We start from the raw sequence: 19,267 nt of genomic DNA, 5'->3' as shown, positions 1-19,267 counted from the left end.
CGGCGGCGGCGGCCTCGGGCCTCGGGTCGGTGTGTGCGGGGAGCGGAGTAAGGGGAGCGGGCACTGCAGCTGCACGGCCTCGGCCCGGCCCCGCGCAGCCATGTCGGGGCTCCTGGGGAAGCTGTTCGGGACGGGCGCCGGCGGGAAGGGCGGCGGGAAGGGCCCGTCCCCGCAGGAGGCGATCCAGCGGCTCCGCGACACGGAGGAGATGCTCAGCAAGAAGCAGGAGTTCCTGGAAAAGAAGATCGAGCAGGAGCTGGCGGCCGCTCGCAAGCACGGCACCAAAAACAAGCGCGGTAAGCGGGAGGAGCCGGGCCGCGCCGCCCCGAACCCGGGCAACAGGTCGGGAGGGCCCTTGGACAGCGCAGCCGCGTCTGTGCTGCTGTATTTTATACCTGGAGCCTTTATTTTTATACCTCAGTGCTTTTCTTTTGTACCTACTGCCATTATTCTGTCCCTCAGCGCCCTCCCCGCGGCCGTGCCGCCCTTCCCGGCGGCATTCACGCCCCAGCCGTGTTTCCTCACTCTGAGGGGAAGGACAGCTCCCCTTCCCCCGCGGGCTGCCCCGTCCGGCTGTCGCGTCCCTCCCTCGCCATTCCCATGTCGCGATAGTGCTCGGCTCCTCCGTGGCGCTCCCTCCCCGTCCCCTGCCCTCTCACTTCGGGGAGAGGTCAGGGAAATATCCCAGCTCTGAAGAGCAGGGCAGCACCGTGCAGTCAGGCCTTTCTTTGCCCTGCTGGTGTTTCTTCTAACCAACAAAAGTCTTCACCAAAACCCGCTTGATGTCAGACTTTGGTTAAATCTATGTTCGTTTTTGTCAGCTCTTACCAAAAGTTCTGAGCGTGTTGAGGAGAGCAGGAGTTACAGCTTTAATGTGTGTGTTATCTGTGGGATGAAGAACTTCCAGGGAGAAAACTGGCCAGCATTAAAAGCGTTTCTGGAATAAACCCTTTTAATAAACAAGCTAATATTCTGTCTCCTGGGAATAACATGGGTTATGCTCGTTCTTTTTTTAATGTTCTCATGGAAATATTCATTCTTTTGGAAACGGTGTTTGTTCTGGAGTTTATTCCCACTCCTCAGCCCCTGCCAAGAGGCTCTTCCACACACACTCCTTAAGCTTATAAATGGAATTGGTGTTTCCCAAGTGGAGCTTTGCTTCCCTGGCAGGCCTGGCTGTGTTTTCCAGGCAGTGCTTGATGTGTCTGTGTGTCTGGAGATAAGGCAGTTGTCACCTTACGTATTCCAGTGCTCTGAAAACAAACTTCGTGTTTTAGCTTGGTCATTAAAAGTTTTCAGGAAATCACATCCTGATTTCTGTGTGCAGGAGCAGGAGTAGATCTGCCTGTGGCACAGGGAGCTGCAAACACACATCTGGCAAGGGTTAATTGGCAGTAATTACCCTTAGGAGTTTCATGTCGCTCCTTCACTCAGCACTTTTAGTCTCCTTCCAGATTCCAGAACTTCCCTGTGTGTGGGTGACGTGGATGGAGCCGGCGCACAAGGGCTCAGGGGTGCATCAGAGGACTTCAGCAAAGCCTGACTTCAGGCTTAACCAAGTCTGTTCTAAATCAAATGCATTGCAACAGTTCTAATAAGCGAGACTGTGCTGTGCTTTTTGGCCTAGTTTGGTAATGAGCTCAAAAGGAGAACTAAAATGTGTCTGTCTGTAGTTTCTTCATCTTCTCGGTCACACTGGGCCTCTTGAACTTCTAAACTTTCTGTTCAGGTCTTTGTCTCGCTCTGCTGTAAAGCCATCTCTCTGTCTGCTTCAGAACCTCGAGCAGGGGAGGGATTAAATTTCCTTGGAGGTGGAGGAAGGAGGAAAACCTGCCCATTTACCGGCAGGGTTCTGGGTCAGAGTAATTGAGGGCTTGCAGCAGCACAGGAGCCTGAGGAGTAATTAAAGAGCTGTGAATAGGAGAAGGGTAGGGATGGGTTTCTGCTGGAAAACGAAACCACTTTTTTTCCATTTCTGGAATTGAGAGGCTAACTGTTCTTACTTGGCTGTGAGTTAAGGCAGCTGATTGTCTGTGGCTGGCTGGGAAGTGAATCCCCCTCAGGACACACTCAGCTTTTCTGAGTTCAAGTTGTCAGTCATCAGCTGAGCTGAGCATTTTTTTTTTTTTTTTATCTCCAGATATTGGATTTTCCCCTGTCTGACTTCAGGCTGGTTTATAATCCATAATCTATGCGATTTTAATGCAAAGTCACTTAAATCCATATTATAACTGAAAATAAAAATATATTGTTTTTATATGTGAAAGTGTTATTTTAATGGAAATACTTTGATATAATTAAAACGCCTTTAAGTAAAACTGAACTAAAGAAAGTTAGCTAGAGATTATTTTAAGTGTTGGGTCAACTTTTAAACAATTAAATTTGAAGAATCCTTAGGCTTAGTTCTCCAAGATTTAATCACTTCACTCTGGAATCCCTGCTGTTCCTGAAGGATCTCCTGTGGATGGTGCACATTTGTCATCTCAGCTGGGCAGTGCTGCTGATGGTCCTGGAAGCTGCTGTGGGACAGCCAAAAGAAGGTGATACAGTGGGGCAGGGAGCTTACCTGGAAGCTTAAAGCCACCTTGGGAAAATCTGGAATGGTGTTTTTATTGTGCCAGAGGAAAGCCGGGTGTTTGGCACACTTGAGGAAACAAAAGGAAACATTCTCTGCTCCCCAGCACACTGGGTGATTGTTCAGGTGCCAAGTGAGCCGCTTTCCAAAGGCTCATTCACTCATTCCTGAAGCACCTCTGGAGTCTAAGGAAGGCTTAATCTAAGAAATTTAGAGGCTTCTGGTTCCTGTGCCTGCCCCAAGCACATGCAGGGTTTTGTTAATTTATTAACTTACTTTACATGTGTATTTTTCGTAATCCGCATTTAAGATATCCAGGCTGTGTAACCAGACAACTCAGGAAATTCTGAGGTTATAATAAGGAAATTTGTAGTATAAATTTCCTCAGTCTGTGTTGTTTCTTGGCATGGGAGGTTTTCACGTTATATGAAAAGTTCTGAGCGTGCCAGGGAGAGGAGCAGTGATGGCGTTAACGTGCTTGCTGTGTTTTGTCTATGGGATGAAAAACTATCAAGATTAATCATCATTAGAAGGGTTTTTTGAAAACAGGCAAGTTACTCTTCCCTCTTCTGGGAGGAACTTGGGTTATGCTTGTGCTTTGTTTTGTGTTCTCATGGAAATGTTCCACCTTTTGAAAACAGTGTTCTGGGGTTTGTCCCCACCCCTCTAAGAAGCCTTCCCACACTTCAGCTCTACCTTATGAGTCGTGGATTTACTCCTCTCAATGAACCTCTAGAAGAGGTAGCAATACTGACTAATTTGAGCCAGTATCTCGCTGCATTTTACATCTGCCCTGAAAATCAACTTTGCTCTAACAAAAGCAGAGTGCAGCTGTGAGCCTGATGCTCTGGGAGCCCCGTGCTGCTGCTGCCTCCTTTTATTCCGCTCCAGTTTGTCCGCGGCGTTGTTTCATCTGGGATGTTTCCTCAGTGCTCAAACCTCGTGATACAAACTAAGCTGTTCCATCTATTCCAAGGGTTCTGGAGCTCTGGGGTTCAGTTTTCAGTTTCAGGGGAGTTTAAGCTGATCCTAATCATTGCTGCTCTGGTGTTTCTGTTCCTGTGGCTGTGCCTAGTCACGCAAGCCGAGCTGCCAGAGGAATAGCACAGGCACACAGAGGAACAAGGGGTTAATTCCTTGAGCTCTGACTACCTTGGGTATAAAAGTTCTACAGTCTGTTTCTCCTGGAACCCAAAAGCTCAAGTTATGTCTCAGTGTGAAGATTAGAGCAGGGAGGGAAACTCGGTGCTGCCTTAGAGTGCCAGTGACAAAAGCAGCTTGAGTTCAGATCCGGAGTGAGTGGATGCAGTTTTGTGCCTGCCTGCCACTGGTGTTACCTTTCTGTTAGTTAGCACTAGGGCCACAAATAGTGGAAAGGGTGAAAAGACAATATTGTGCCAAAATACATTCAGGCTTTAACAGGAGAGTGACATTTCATGGATTTTCCTCTGCTCTGGTTTCTGTTAGTGAGTAGTTTTTCTTTCATGATGTCAAAGTATGTCTTTTTACTGTACATAAATACAGTGTTGGTTTTTTTTCCCAGCACTGAGTACACAATATAGATGCAAACCTACTGCTAGATTCCTGCTGTATAATTCAGGCTTTTCCTGGAAAGAGAACACTCCTGTTCTCCACCCAGCACCAAAACCAAACAAGCCAGGAGGTTGGGTGTAGGCTGAAGTCCTTTAAGCTCACTTTGGCCTCTCAGTGCTGCCTCAGGTGATGGTGTGTGATGGAAATTAACTGCTTACATCCCTTTATCTTTTTTAAGGTGTCCCATCAGTCTGTTGGTCTGATTTCCCTGCAGCTGGAGGGTTCTGGTGTCAGAGCTGCCCCTGTCAGGGAACCTGTCTGGAATGTGCAGCTGGGACTGACTGAGGCTGCTCAGGAGAGGCCCTGCCTGTTCTGTGCTGCTGTTGTTGTTTGTGTGGGCAGGGCATGACTTGGATTAGGTTGCTGAGCCAGACAAAACCCAAGTCTTACAAAAAAAAAAAAAAAGAAAGTTGTTTTCCACACTTAACCACACAAATGCTGGAGCTGGCTGGGAAAGGGAGGCAGGAATTTGATGGGAAGGAGGAGGGAGGGCAGTTCTGCTCACAGGTTCTACCTGTGATAACATCTGAGGGTGACATGGGATCTCCCAGTGAGGGACACACGGATCATTAATTAAGGCACGGCAGCAATGCCTGCAGGATGGCCGGGATGGTTTCGTTTGGAGCACTGGGTGGTTCAGACCTGGCAGTGAGGGAGGGGAAAGCTGCAGCCTCAGCTCTGGGCACGGGCAGAGATTCAGAGGGCCTCAGACATGGATTGTGAGCGTGCCTTAGAGATCCTGCTTGCCGAGAGAAGTGATCCTCCCAGAATCACATGTGACCCTGGTTTTGTTTCTGTGAATCATCAGGTGCTGCTGCAGGGAAGCACAAGTCCTGCAGCACTTCCAGCCCATCTTTAGCCCCTTAACCTGCCCCCTCTGTGTTTTAAGTCACAGTCTAATGTAAAATTGATGTTTGAGTTGCAGGCGCTTCTTCGTAACCCAGGGCTTCAGTGCAGGAGTATTGATGGCAGTGCAGGCCTGAGTCCTTCATCTTCCCCCGAGGTTGATTAGATGGACATTCACCACCTGGCTTGGGAAAAGTGATAATTGCTCTTTTTAATTAGATCCTAAAAAACAAGAGGAACATTCTCCTTTGGACTCTACCCCACCTATGTTTAGCAGAGATTTTTGGAGATAAGACTTTCTGATGTAAAACAGTTTGGGAGCAGTGGTGGGATTCACAAACACCTTTTTAAAAACTGCTTTAAAAAGTGGCCCCAAAAAAACCTCCAAACCCTGTGATTCTGGCAGATATGATTTGGTAACTGTATTTGATGCAACACATCCTTCCTCTGGTCCTGTTCTCTGTAAGGAGGGAAACCTGGCATGTTTGCAGCTACTAACTGTGTTTATTACTTTTTCCTCTCAAAATGTATTAGATATTGGATTCTAGTATCTCATTAAATTCCAGGCCTAATTACTAATTGCTCAGATGTAGCGGTACTGAAAAGTGAAATGTCAGAGTGACAGGAACATCAGTGGTATTCAAACATTTGGAGGTGATTTTGCTTGGTTATGAAATAAAACAAATTAATAGAAAGCAAACTTCATTGTGGGCTCCCTGGGAACTGTGCACAGTCACTGCATCTCCAGTGAAGGTGGTACCTCCTGAAAATGCTTTGGCAGCCTCTCCATGGTGGGCTCTGCACGAGCCCTGTCCTGGGAGGACAGTGAGAGGCAGAAAGGATTTTTTGTGAGTGCTTCCCTGGCAGCCCCATGAGCAGGACAGAGTTTATTTATTGCTTATTGTGGCTCTGGAGCTGATCCCAGCCTCAGAGCATGGGATTGCTATTAAAAACTGCAATACAGCCTCAAAATGTACTGCAGTGTTGCCACTGGAGTGTTTGGAGGTTGAGTCAAGAAGTTTGACTTCTTTGCTTTATTTGACTTATTTGCTTTATAACTTTTGGCTTTCTAAAGGTTTGTGTTCTGAACTTTTCCCCTGTAGTCATCAGCATTAGAATTTCGGCATTCACAAAAAAAGTGCTTTTTCACATCCCAAAATATCTCATCTGGGGAAGTTAGGCTGTTAAGAGAAATGCTAAATATTATGACAGCATCAACGAAATTTTTAGACTTGGCAACACTCTAATAATAATAGTCCAAGACTGAAAAATGCCTGATGGATTCCCAGGCAGCCACTCTTTTAATTCCCCAGCAAGAAAAGGTCTTGAAGTGTGCCACTTCAGGGTAGGATCTTCTGAATTTTGTAAATTAATTACAAAAACACTGTTCAGCTTAGGGAACTGGGTTGTCTGGTTTTATTCCTGTGAAAAAACAGCATTTTGAGATACTTAAGAGCTACTTCTGTTCCTGCAAAGCTGAACCTGATAGCCTTTCTGGCACGGATTCAAAGGAATATTCTGAGTTTTCACTGGAATTCTCTTTAACAAGGTACCTTCAGCAACCACAAGCTAAAGAAGAAAACCCATAAAGAGTATTTGGGGGCTGTGAGAATCTCAGGGATACCTTAGGGAACATACGTTTCTCATCCTAAAAGTTTAAACTTTGGTTGAATACTGAATAATTATCTCATTTCACATCAAAATTTTATGTGTGTATCAGAGAAGCTGCAGATTTTTAACTGGCAAATTTAGTGGCAGTTGGAAAGAGTAAGAGAGGATAATTTGCTCAGGCAGCCTTAGAAAATCCGTAATTCAATTTGGAAAGAAGGAATGTATTTTGGGTATATCAGCTTTGCAGATGCTTTGCAATCCCCTGCCATCATCCAGAGACATGCAGGACCCTGAGCAGTGAGACACTGAAAACTGGGAAATGCAGTGCAAGCTTTGCTTCCAGAGCATGGATCACATTTAAAGGAATGGTTTGAAACTTCAGGCCTGGATGTTTTTGGCTGAAGCAGCATTTCTTAGACTCGTTCCAGCTCCTGGGTGGAACAAAGCTGTCTCTGTAACTGGGATTTCTTGTTCCTGGTTTTCTCATTTGAACTTCAAGGCTCACTGTAGATGATTTTTTATTTATTTTTTTTTTTAAATCAAAACTGTCCCAGAGTTGCCTGGAGATTATTTTACAGAGGATTATTGACCAGAGGAGTGTTGCCTTGACATTCAAAGGACAGAGGAATCACCTTCCAAGGCTGGAGGTGTGGATGTGGGACAACATCAGCAGTCCCTGGTGCAGGGTAGAGCTGATGCTCTGACAGAGACATGGTGCTGAGAAGATGGTGTTTCCTCCTGTGTTTAGGTATTCCTGTATCACAGCCCTGACTGCTCCTCTACAGATACTTTTTTCTTTATCTCTTTGGGTTTTTTCTTTTGTGCATTTATATATCTTCAGAGCAGAAGTGTTTATTGTTTTGTTTCATCTCTTGCACAATAGACTAAATGTTCTGGCACTGCTTTGCTCAAGAGGAAGTTGTAATCTCGTATTTTAAAAGATTAGGCAGAAACCTTCTTGTGTTCTCTGCCTGGGTTTGGGTACTTTATTGAGGTAGTTTTAATCAGTCACAGTCTCTGAGCTGGGAATAGTTGCCTTCCTTTGAGGGCAGGGTTTGGAAACTTTATTAGATATTTAATCAACAGGCAGAGAAAGACAAAGGAAGGACCAAGTCTTAACTGCTCACAGTTCCCTGCTAAAAGTGCCCATTTCCCAAAAGCAAGGCACAGGAGGCTGCTGCAGACAGGGAGAAATGTGGATCCTGACTTTTAGACCTGAATATATCCCTGAGACAGCAGAGATCTCAGGAGGTGATCCCCACGGGGAAGGAACTCCTGTTCTTCCTGTGCTGTGCACAGGATCAGCGCTGGAATTGGTGAGGATTTATTTATAACCATCATTTGGTACCTCTGGGTCTCAACCACTTGGACACCACAGTGCTTAAAATCACACCTGGCTTTTTGGACCTGTGACATTTTGTGTTCTGAGACTCACCTGGGATTGAGCCTTCCTTGGTATGGCCTGGATGCCCTTGGAATGAACCAAATCCCGGTTTAACAGTTCCTGGAGCCATCACACCTGTGCAGAAAGGTTCTTACTCAAGGCAAAACTCAAAGTTTGCTCAGTCTGTAGTGACCAGTCTTTTTATCTGCTCGTAGCATTGGGGGATAATTTGTCAATGGCTTTAAATTCCCTTCTTTTTTGGAGATGTTGTAGGCAGTTTGCTGGACCTCAGTAGTGAGAGATGAGCAGTTGCTGCCCAGGATAAAGCTCCTCACTGCAGGCAAGGCAGGCAATTACTGCTTCCACCTCCCAGTGCCCCTTGTTTATCCCATTCCAAGGACAAGCCAGGATGTTGTTCCTGATTAAATTTGATGCTGAGGCGAGTGCCAGGAAGATGGAATGGTATTTTCAGAAGCAGCAAAAATAATGCTGCTTCTTTCTGCACAGCAAATTATAGATGGATGCACAGGGTAACGTGGAATGCTCTAACACTATTAAATTGATTATCTCAATCCCATTTAGTGCCTGGGCTTGCAGCTCGAGGGGCCAAGGCACCCCAATTTGAGCAGCTCCTCTGCAGCTCTTGCACTCTCTATTATTTTGGCATGGCTGACATTTGGTGCACTTTATTTTCTGAGGCTGTTGTGGAATTTTCTCATGCCATATGAATATTGCTGCTGTCCCTGTGCCCTGGCATCTCTGCTGCTGCCATTTCTGCCAGAGAGAATGCAAGAATTAGCTGTGAGATGAAATTATTTTTCCCCTCAATTGGAGTAATCAGAGCTGTGAACTGCAGTGTCTTCCCCTGGGGGAGAAGCCTCTTTATTTTAGGTGGCAGTGTGAGTTTTGGGAGGATTTTGAAGAGGCAGGAGACACCTGCACTGTGTGGGGCCAAATCCTGTGGCATCATCAACACTTCAACCTCAGTCAGGGGTGTTTTTGAATTCAGTGAAACTCCTGAGTTCTATTCCCAGTGCTCTCTGCTCCTCTCAAGCTGAAATGTGTTTTTGCCAGCAAAACTTGAAGTTCCAATTAAGTAGAGAAAGCCTTGTTCACCCAGGTTTTTATCTGCTGATCTTCTCTTTTCTACTAATGATATTTAAAAGCATTAATTCCACAGCATTGCTGTGTACATAAATATCCCAGGAACACTGCCTGTCCTGCCAGTGTATAAGGAATATTTATTTGCAGGAGGGCTGTTGATTTTTAACAAAACCACTAACAGTCACAGTCAATTCTTCCTCTCTCAATGCAATACCATGTAGTAAAATTATATTTTTATTATCCTGCAAGCTGCTTATCACAGTGAATTTTCCTCTCATTTGACTAACAAACTGCTGTAAATATTGCAAAGAAAATCGTTAGACTTACAACAGTTCATTTAATAATAATAATTTGCCTATACACAGGTTAAAATAATTCAAAATACATCCAATTCTTACAGATAGCATTTGTGGAGGACAAAATGAAATGATCTGGGTGAGCAGTCATGTTTTTCTGATCTGCTGGCAGAGGAGGAGAGTGTGGCTGAATGACTCTGCTCTTTTCATTTCTGGGTGTTCATTAATCAGGAGCAGTGACTGAAAACTGTGACATGAGTTCCTGCTCCTAACTTGTGCTGGAGGGCTGGGTCCTGTCATGGTGACATCCCAATGGAAATCACCATGGACAAACAGGAGGTGTAGAACTTCTGCTGGAATTTCTAGCAGTGAGGGTTACCACAGATACTCAAATAGACAATTAAAATAGTATTTACCACAGAAATTCAAATATATAGACAATTAAAACTGTATTTTTTAGTTCAAAGACTGGAAATAAAAAATCCAACCAACCAACCAACAATGATGAACCATCTCCCAAAAAATCCCAAACCAAAAACCAGAGGAAGGAATAATTTTTTTTTATGTGTTAAAAAGTTTGAAAAAACGTTTGAATGTAGTTTTAGGCATGTTTTGCATTCAAGAAATGGAAGCAGCCAACCCAGATCTCACTGGACTGAGCTGCAGTTTTATTCCTCTCTGGAATCTGGTGTTTTCTTTTCTCTGTAAAAAGGAACTGCAGAGATCACAGTCTGATGCTCATTAACACAGAGAAATTTTACATTCCTTTGCCAGTGGAAAAGTGGTAATAAACTACTGATATCCATTTTAACTGGTCAGAGCTCTGGGGGGCAATCCTTATGAATAAACCTGGCTCCAACATCGTGTTATAGCTGGTAATAAAAACAATTAATATATCATATGTCATATGGAGAAGGGCATTTTGAGCCTATTCACTGTCTCCTGATGGATAGCAGGAGTCACCAGGTAGTTTTAAATGTATTACATTTAATTTAATTATAATAATAATTATAGATGAATATATCTGTTTCCCCCCCAGTCATATGTATTATCTGAAAGCTTTATTACAATTCAGATAAAGTGCAGCTAAGCTTTGTTATCTGTTTTTTTTTTTTTTTTTTAGAGGATCTTTTAAGTGCTTGCAATTCATGTTGCACTTTGGACTTGCAAGTTAAAACACCCACTGTGCCTGGTAAGGAAGTGTGGGTTGTAAAGGTTGTCTAAAACTCTCTTTATTGGTAGGTTCTTGCTCTTGTCTTGTGAAAACTTCCCATGGAATGATCAAATATTTTTGCTGTTGTTGGGGGTTGTATTAAATGTTAAATCCCCCTTACAGCAGCTGCTGCTGAGCTGGTTTTTATGTCACAGGGATATTCCAGGGTGAGCTCAGGCACTGAACCTCTGGATATCAGGCCCTGTGCAGGAGCTGCTGGGAGAGGCTGGCCCGGCCATCTGGAAATCTTGCCTGGCTTTTGGCTCCAAGATAAGGAGTTTGTCCCACTGCAGGAAAGCTCAGGTCAGCTGTTTCTAGAAAATTGTGCTGGGTGATCTCTACAAAACCTTCTAGGGCTTGAGTGAACTCTGGCTGGCCAGGGGATAAATGCTTTTCACTTAGCGTATGGTCACAGGTCCTGCTGAAGCAGTTCTACAGCAATTAAAGCTGGCTAGAGATTGCATTTCTGCCTCTATAATTGCTGTCTTGGAAGCAGTAAAGGCATAATTCGGGGTGTGGGTGCTGAGGAGAGCCTCTGCCTTGGCTGTTTGATGTGATAGATGCCTCTGAGAAGGGCAGAGAGAGGCCCTGTCCTGCTCTGATTTCAAACACACCCAATTCTTGCATGTGCATAATGCTACAGGACATTTGTACCCCACTGTCTCTGGTTCTTATTTATTTCTGATTTCGGAATTTTTTTTTTTTGAGAAAAAGAGCCAACGTAATTCCCTTCAGATTAAATTTTTATGGCTTTGATTTTAATAAAAACTACACAAAAACGTGTTACTATGGCAGTTCATAATATTTCAGTAGGTTCCTGATCTTTGGCCTTAGGACGGAGAGGAGAAAGTAAGTTTATTTTCCTTGGGCTAAAGGGGAGGGAAACAGAAAACACCACAAATCCAGGTTAAGTTTAAGGGCAGTGCAGTTCTGGTGCACAAGTGGTGTGGGTGGGAATGGCAGGGACAGGGTTACCCAACAATTCTGATAAGAACTTGTGATTGTTCATGATGATTCTTGCAATGTTTGGTGTCTGAGGAGCTTGTTTTAAACATGAAATGCAGACAAACTGTAATTGTTCCCAGAGAAAGCTGGAGTGGGGAGCTGTACATAAATTGTAGCACTTTCCTTGGCTTTGTATAATGTTCTATAATGCTGTAAAATCTCTGGTTTTGCCAGTAATTCTCTGTGAGGCACAAAATTCTCAATGAAGAACATCCCCTTGTTGTCAGGCATTTCCCCAGCATCTGTCACTATATAAACACAGCTATTAACAGTTTTTATCTTTCTGAGTAAGAAAACTTCTTATATCCATAATTAAACCATTAGTGCAGAATGAACCAGCCTAAATATCCCAGCAATGTGTTGCTCATCACTTTATGATCTGGCATAAAGCTGGAATGTTTGGGATATTTGTGTTGTGCCTCATTCTGCAGAGCAAACATTGTCCTTTGAAAACCCCCTGTTCTCACTCCTGTCAGACACGTGGATGTTGGACTGGTCCCAAAACAGGGGAGATTTGCTGGCCACTAGAGGGAAAGTCAGTGCAGAGGTTTGTTTTGTGTCCTGGGCTCCTCTTGGAACAGTTGAGGTTTTTTACTGGCTTCTCCTAAATAATCCTGAGCTACTTCATGTGCTTGGCATCCTTAGCTGGGCCTTCCTATAAAAAAGTGCTTTTTTTCTTCTCTAACACACTAGTTAATTTGAAATTAACCAAATACAGCATATTTATAACCAGTTGCAGAGCTGGAACTCTATTTAGGACTTTATCTTGCAGGACTGTCAGCATCTCAGGATGGCACCTGCCAAAACACCTGGGGTGCCTGTGGGCTCCATCAGTTTTTAGGAGAGCAGCCTCTGTGTGTGTGCTGCAGAAACATACTCATCACATCCCCGATTTAGCACCCTCTGGAAGGGGAGATAAGGGAAGCTGTGTCTTGTCAGGATTTCCTACTCCTTGTTTCCTGCTCTCCTCAAAAAATTCTTCTTGGAAATAACATCTCTCAGAGATTTAAAGATTTAAAGCTTTTATTTACCACCATATTCTTGGTGTGTGTGACTGAGCTTTTGGGAGGGCCAAGCCTGATTTTTAGCAGAGCCAATCTTATGTCACATGAAGTGGTTTCTGCTGTGAGACTCTCAGAGATCAGAGCACTGAAGAAATGAAGTGTGTGTGTGTGAGGAGCTGAGGGCGAGGCTGCTGGAGCAGCAGCTTGGGCCCGAGGTGAGGTTTAAAGTACAAAGGGTATGTATGACCAGGGCTGTCATGGAGAGGACAGGTCAGTCCAGAGCAGGGGGGAGTGGCAGTGCCACGAAGGGAAGCTGTATTTGTGTCTTACTCCATGTGACACGAGGTGTTTGTTGCTCCAAGCCCCATCCAGCCTGGCCTTGGACACTTCCAGGGATGTGGCATCGACCACATCTGGTAGAGCTCTGTGTGAAGGTAGCTCGTGTTCCCTGTCAGTGTTTCAGGAGTGGCCTTGCCCATGATTTCTGTCCAGGTGCCTTGGGAAGAGCTGGCTGTGGGCTGTTGTCACCTGCTGGCTGCTGTGCTGTGTGGGTGGGGTGGGTAGAGCAGGTTGGACCAGTCCTCCCACACTGATCCTCAGGGGTGGGAGCTGTCCTGGGTGGGCTCCTCCTGCACAGCCCACGTTGTACCAGTGCTCACAAGCAGCAAATTGCTCAAACCACCTTCAGTGAGGGCTTCTCTCAGCTCAGGCTGCTGTGTGGACACCTTGGAGGAGTAAGACAAAACATCCATAAGTACCAGCATTTCTAGAATGTGTATTTCACATTTAAGCACAAAGCTGAGGGAATATTTCTCCTTGGATTTGAACAAGCTGCTTCTCCCAGGGGTTCAGCAGGAGGTGGGGACCTGCAGCAGCACAAAGACCTCATCTGGCAGGAGCTGCACCAGCAGTGCTGCCTTCCTGTGATGGGGTGTGAGTGCACAAGGGTGGTTTTGGAAATGAGCTTGGATATTGAAGCTTTCTGTTTGTTGTAGCATGGTCTCTGTCTGGGCTGGCATCCTGCTGTGACAGGTGGTGGCCACAGGGCAGCAGCCACCTCAAAACAACTTTGTTGAAGGAGACAAATCAAGGGTTGGGCATCATAGTTTAGTTGGGAAGAATGGACAACAAATACTAGAACATGCTAAATATTTCTCTGTGCTGAGTGGCACTTGGTGCAAAGTGTGACTGCAAAGTGTGAATTTGTGTTTTGGGCACAAATCTCATCAATCCTATCCTGTCCTTTGCTGTACAGCTGCCCTGCAGGCCCTGAAGCGCAAGAAGAGGTATGAGAAGCAGCTGGCACAGATAGATGGCACGTTATCAACAATTGAATTCCAGAGGGAAGCCCTGGAGAATGCCAACACCAACACTGAAGTGCTTAAGAACATGGGTTTTGCTGCTAAGGCTATGAAAGCTGCTCATGACAACATGTAAGTTACTCCTTCCTGCATCTTTCCATGAGATCTGTAGTTTGGCATTTGTCAGAGCTACTGAATGCCAGGTGTTCCAAACCAAAGGAAAAGCTGGAGCAGCAAAACCTCCTTATGAAAGGCTCTCACTTAAACTAAAATTGAACAAAATACACAAATGTCGATGCTTCCTCAGTTTACTACTGTTTTATTTTCTACCTTTATCCAAAAGCTGGGTAGCACCAGTGTGGTCTAAAGAAAATGGGAACCTGCAGCAGTTACGGATCCATCTCGTAGCAGCAAGAATTTTAAGTCTCAATGGGGGTTTTGAAACTTGTTCTGCAGTGGAGTTGGTGTATGTAGCAATAATTAAAGGTAAAACTGCATTATGGGAATGTTGTGCTTGCTCCACAAGCAAATATTGTGGATTTAATAATGCTGAATCAGGGAAAAGAGCAGATTATTATTAACATCAGTGGTCCACAACAAAACCTCTCCCTGGTGTCTCTGTAACTGCTGGGAACTAAGCTTGCAGGGAAGAGTTAAAAACACATCTATAATTGTGTTTTTATAAAAACACATCTCTAATTGTGCTGGGACCAGGGGGGTAAAGCCCAGACTTGCATGTAAATTATATTTTGGGAAAGGGCCTTGGAAATGTAACTGTGGTGTGGCATTTCTGCAGAAGCCAGGAAATCGTGTTGATTGGGAAGGTGCCTGCTGATACTGAATTCTTTCCTTTCTTTTCCAGGGACATTGATAAAGTAGATGAATTAATGCAGGACATTGCAGAACAGCAAGAGCTGGCAGATGAGATCTCTACAGCCATCTCCAAGCCAGTAGGATTTGGGGAGGAATTTGATGAGGTATGGCTTTCAACCTGTTTCTGTTTGTACCAGTGAGTCATAGAATCCTCTGGGTTGGGAGTCCAACCACTGACCCAGCACTGCCAGTCCCATCACTAACCCTGAGCACCACATCTGCATGGCTTTGAAATCCCTCCAGGAATTGTGACCCCTGGGAGATCTTCCTCAGGAGATCTGCACATTGTGTGTGCCTGGGTGCAGGACTGGGCTGTGAAATCTCTCCTGGAATTGTTGGTGGCTGTGGCCTGGACTTTATGGTCTGGATGGCCTGACCTGAGAATATTTGGATTTCTCCTTCCCTCCTCTGCTTTCCTCACCCTCCTAGAGATCAAGTACAGGAATCACATCAGAATCAGACTCCCCATCTCCTCACTTTGCTCTCATCCTGTGCATTAGTGCTATTTTCTTTAATAGTATGATCAGCTATATCTGATTGTTAATAAATATGACTTAAAGTTCCTTCTTTTTTCTCCTTGAAATCCTAGGATGAGCTCATGGCAGAATTAGAGGAACTAGAACAAGAAGAACTAGACAAAAACTTGCTGGAAATCAGTGGTCCGGAGACAGTACCACTACCAAATGTGCCCTCAATATCAATACCCTCCAAGCCAGGTATGGATCAACCTTTACTGAAAGATCCTGGATCATTAAAAGTGTGCTTTTTAATCTGCCAGTTCCTTGGATTTTGGGGATCTGGCTGCAGGCAGCACAGACATTTTGCTTGAAATTGCTTCCTGAATCCCAAATCACACCCAGTGCCACTTCTCTATGAGGTGCACATGCCTTTCAGAAGAAGCACAAAAATCACTCCCTGCCACAGAAGCAGCTGTTTTCTGCTCCAGCTCATCCAGGTTATCTGCAGCCTGGATGATGCTCAGGGTGCAGTGGAGGTGTGGGAGAAGGGAGCCTTTTTCCAGGTGCTGCTGGGCCAGCAAGGAAGAAATCTCAATAAGATACCCTGAGGTTGTAAAAGGGGAGGGCAGAGTAAATTAACTCATGAAGTCATTGAAGTTGGGAAAGACCTTCAGAGTCATCCAGTCCCAGGCAGGTTTAGATTCCCCCATGGATCCATGCTTCCTTGCTGCTGCTTTGGGTTTTCATTTGATCCCTGCTTTTCTGCCCTTTGGGAGGATCTTCCTGTGGGCTCCTCTGCAGTACCCAGGCCAGGCAGTCCCAAACTCAGGGTCATCCCAATCCTGGAGCACACATATCCAGGGAATTTTAGCTGGTGTGAGGATTTTACCTGGAGGATGGACAAGAAATGTTTGTATTTACACATGGTTCAAAAGCTGCTCTTAAATCTGAACTGGTCCCTCTTGTATGAACATTCCCCATGGAATTCAGCTAAGTTGGGACACCTCTGGCAGCACTAATGGGATATGAAGCTTTACAAGCCCATTTTGCTGAATCTGCCTGACTATGATGAATAATTTGTAGACTTCGCAGCTCTATTCCATGTCCTTACTTGGAAAAGGAGAGGAAAAAAAGTCCAAAAAAGCAGTGGATGAAAATAATCTCAACTGGTCAGTGTGTCTGTAATTCTCCTGCTGCCTTTCCAGGCTTGGATGGGTGTGGGAAGCAGTAGCACTGCCAGAACAGGTTCTGCTTTGTGCCACTGCTTCTTGTGTGTTACTCTGCTTTTACTGACACCACTGATTTTGTGTGTTCCTGGTTGTGTTTTGCCAGGCAGAACTGCTGACCAGAATTGGTGAGTGGGGAGGGAGTTCTATCAGAACATCTGAAATCTGAGACTTCATCAGATTAAGGAGAAATAGATTACATGAAGCAGTGCATTGCCTTTTTATTGTCTGGCTGGTTCAATGAGGTTTGTTCCCTAAATAGTCTTAAAACAAAATGTCTTGGACCGAGCTGCATTTTGTGACTGCACACAAAGTAAGAGGTGGTTTAATTGTGGACATATTTAAGGACTTACACAGCATAAAACTTAGGGAAACTCCCTAAAATAATAGAAATTGTGTACAATTTTGATAGTAAAAGCTTCAGGCATAAAGCTCAGTGTTTCACAGGATTTATGCTAAGCTGCTTTTGGATGGAAATGAGAATTCCATGAATTCCATTAATGTATTTAAATAGCACTTTTTGCTTCAATAAAGCTGCCTCCAAGGCTGGCACTTGGGAGAAACTTGGATTCTGGGGTGGTGTTGGGTGGGGATTTTGTGTGGGTTTATTTTTTGAACCTAAATTGTTTTTCACTTAAAACTTGATTAAAAGTTTGCTTGTGATTATCATGGTCAGACTTCCAAAGGGAATACTGTCCATAACAGTTCAGGTTCATGTGTAATTGTCTTTTGGGAAGAATAATGTGTCTTTTGAGGTAGAGCTGACTCTGTTGCCTCCTTTTTATCCATTGAAGGAAAGATGACCACGAGCTTTCCTGCTTTTCCAGTTCTCGGGAGCTGTCTGGATTTTGGCTTTGAATGAGGAATTTTGGTGGTGTCAGGAGAAATTCAGGCAGAAGCTGTTTGTGTTTAATGGAGGCTGGAGCAGCTTAATATAGAAAACCAAATTCCATTCCAGCCTTGTACAAATGAAGGGTCTGGAGCTTGGAGCTGACTCAGTTTTCCTGATGTAAATGTTTCTTTTGGAATGACACGAACCACTTGGACCAGGAATTGTTTCACACTTTTTTTTTTTTTCTTCTGACATTTCCTAAAATTATTGCAGTTATTTGTGGGTTCCAACCTTTTTTTTGCTGAGTTAATGGAAACTGGACATGTCAGGTTATGACAAAGAGCAGCATTTTCTGCCCTGGAACAACCAGGAGTGAGGAGAGTGCAGTGTCCAGGCTGCTCCCTCCCATCCACATCCACCCAGCTGCCAGGGAGCACAGGAGAAGGGACTGGGATGTTCCTGGGGCTCCCCAGCCCTCCCACATTCCATACCTGACCCAAACACCTCATTTCTTGCATTTGCAGTACTCAGTGATGGAATAAGGAATTAATTTTTGATGGGGAACAGATTAATACTGGAGACATCAGATGAGTTTCTGTAAGAAGCTGTATTCCTCTGAAAGAGGCTTGAAAATTATGAAAAAATACCACACTTTAACTTTCCTGCCCACTGCCTTCTTCCTGTGGGAGCTGTGTCTTCCACTCAGAGCTGGACTGTCAGGAAGTTTAGGCTTCTTTCAGCAAAGCACCTTTTAATTAAAAAAAAAAAAAAATAGTTCAAAAAGGTTTTGTGAATTTTTTGTCCACAGCTGGCTTTAGGTACTTCATTTACAGGTTTGTCAGTGGCACAGAGGCCACTGGGTTCTGTCAGGATTCCCACTCACTTGTTTTCTTTTGTGGTTTTGCAGCCAAGAAGAAAGAGGAAGAAGAGGATGATGACATGAAAGAGCTGGAAGCTTGGGCAGGAAACATGTAACCACAGCAGCCCTTGGCTGGAAAAAAGACTTTGGTTACCTATTCTGGGTGCAAATGTGTTTGATTGAGGAGAAAGCATAAGCAAAATGTCTTTATCTTTAATTTTAACCCAGAGCAGTGGGAACTGCATTGCTGTTTTCTGCATAGCATGGAAAAAAGTCTGCCCAGAGGAGAGAAGGGGGAGCAGGGGCATTTCCTGCTGTCGATACGGTTGAATTTCTGTAGAAAAGGTATTTGCAAAATCAAACATTCAGCTTTGGGACTGTGCTCCTGCCACTGCTGGATCTTCATCTTCAATTTGGGCCATATATTGAATTGAAATAAGCTGAAAAACACTCTGTAATTCTAAGTCAGTTTAAGTGTGTCTAGGAGTCTTGTAAGGCATTTAAAAACCAGGAAAAGTCGTAAGCCCCCATCGGCTTCTTTATTGTGTTTTAGGTGCAAGAATGCTTTAGGTTTTTAGTTCTTTGCCAATTCTATTTATATCCCTTGACTGCTGTGTGGCCAGCCCTGTGTCTGTCACCGCAACGACGTAGTCACTGTGCCCATTTTAATTGGTGAGAATGATCTGCAGTTGATCCACACTCTCTTGGAAGTAGGGAAGATTTCAAGTTCAGTTGTACATTTTTCTACATAGCACTACAATGTTTATTGCTTTTTTGTGATAATTGATAACCCATTCAGATACATGCACACAATTATTTTAATTAAGAAACTACTATGGATTGCACTGTATTAAATATCTCGATTAATTTTCACCTGTGGCTGCTGTGCTCGATTCTGTGTCCTGTTTAAGTGATGTGGCTGTGCTTTAGGTGTAGTTTGGCCTCTTTCTACATGAGGGACATCCACTCTAAAACCTGCTGAGCAATGGTTGGGCTCTGCTCCCAGGGAACAAGGGGCAGGACACGAGGAGAGACCCTCAAGCTATGCCAGGGGAGGTTCAGGTTGGACAGCAGGAGGAATTTCTTC

The 19,267-nt window shown here is 44.5% G+C and overlaps 1 protein-coding gene across 1 annotated transcript; it reads left to right on the top strand.

Moving 5' to 3' along the window:
• CHMP4B (charged multivesicular body protein 4B) lies at positions 1-19,053 on the top strand. Its single transcript, XM_005532872.3, has 5 exons — positions 1-296; positions 13,887-14,064; positions 14,795-14,909; positions 15,395-15,521; positions 18,229-19,053. Exons 1-5 carry the CDS (start codon positions 101-103, stop codon positions 18,294-18,296), a joined length of 684 nt encoding a protein of 227 aa, XP_005532929.2. The 5' UTR covers positions 1-100; the 3' UTR covers positions 18,297-19,053.
• The last annotated feature ends 214 nt before the right edge of the window (positions 19,054-19,267 follow it).

Source organism: Pseudopodoces humilis, chromosome 19 (assembly GCF_049639895.1).
Source record: "Pseudopodoces humilis isolate 2021_Gansu_Grassland_sample_001 chromosome 19, ASM4963989v1, whole genome shotgun sequence".
In the NCBI taxonomy this organism is placed as follows: domain Eukaryota; kingdom Metazoa; phylum Chordata; class Aves; order Passeriformes; family Paridae; genus Pseudopodoces; species Pseudopodoces humilis.
This window is presented reverse-complemented; position numbering and strand designations above follow the sequence as displayed.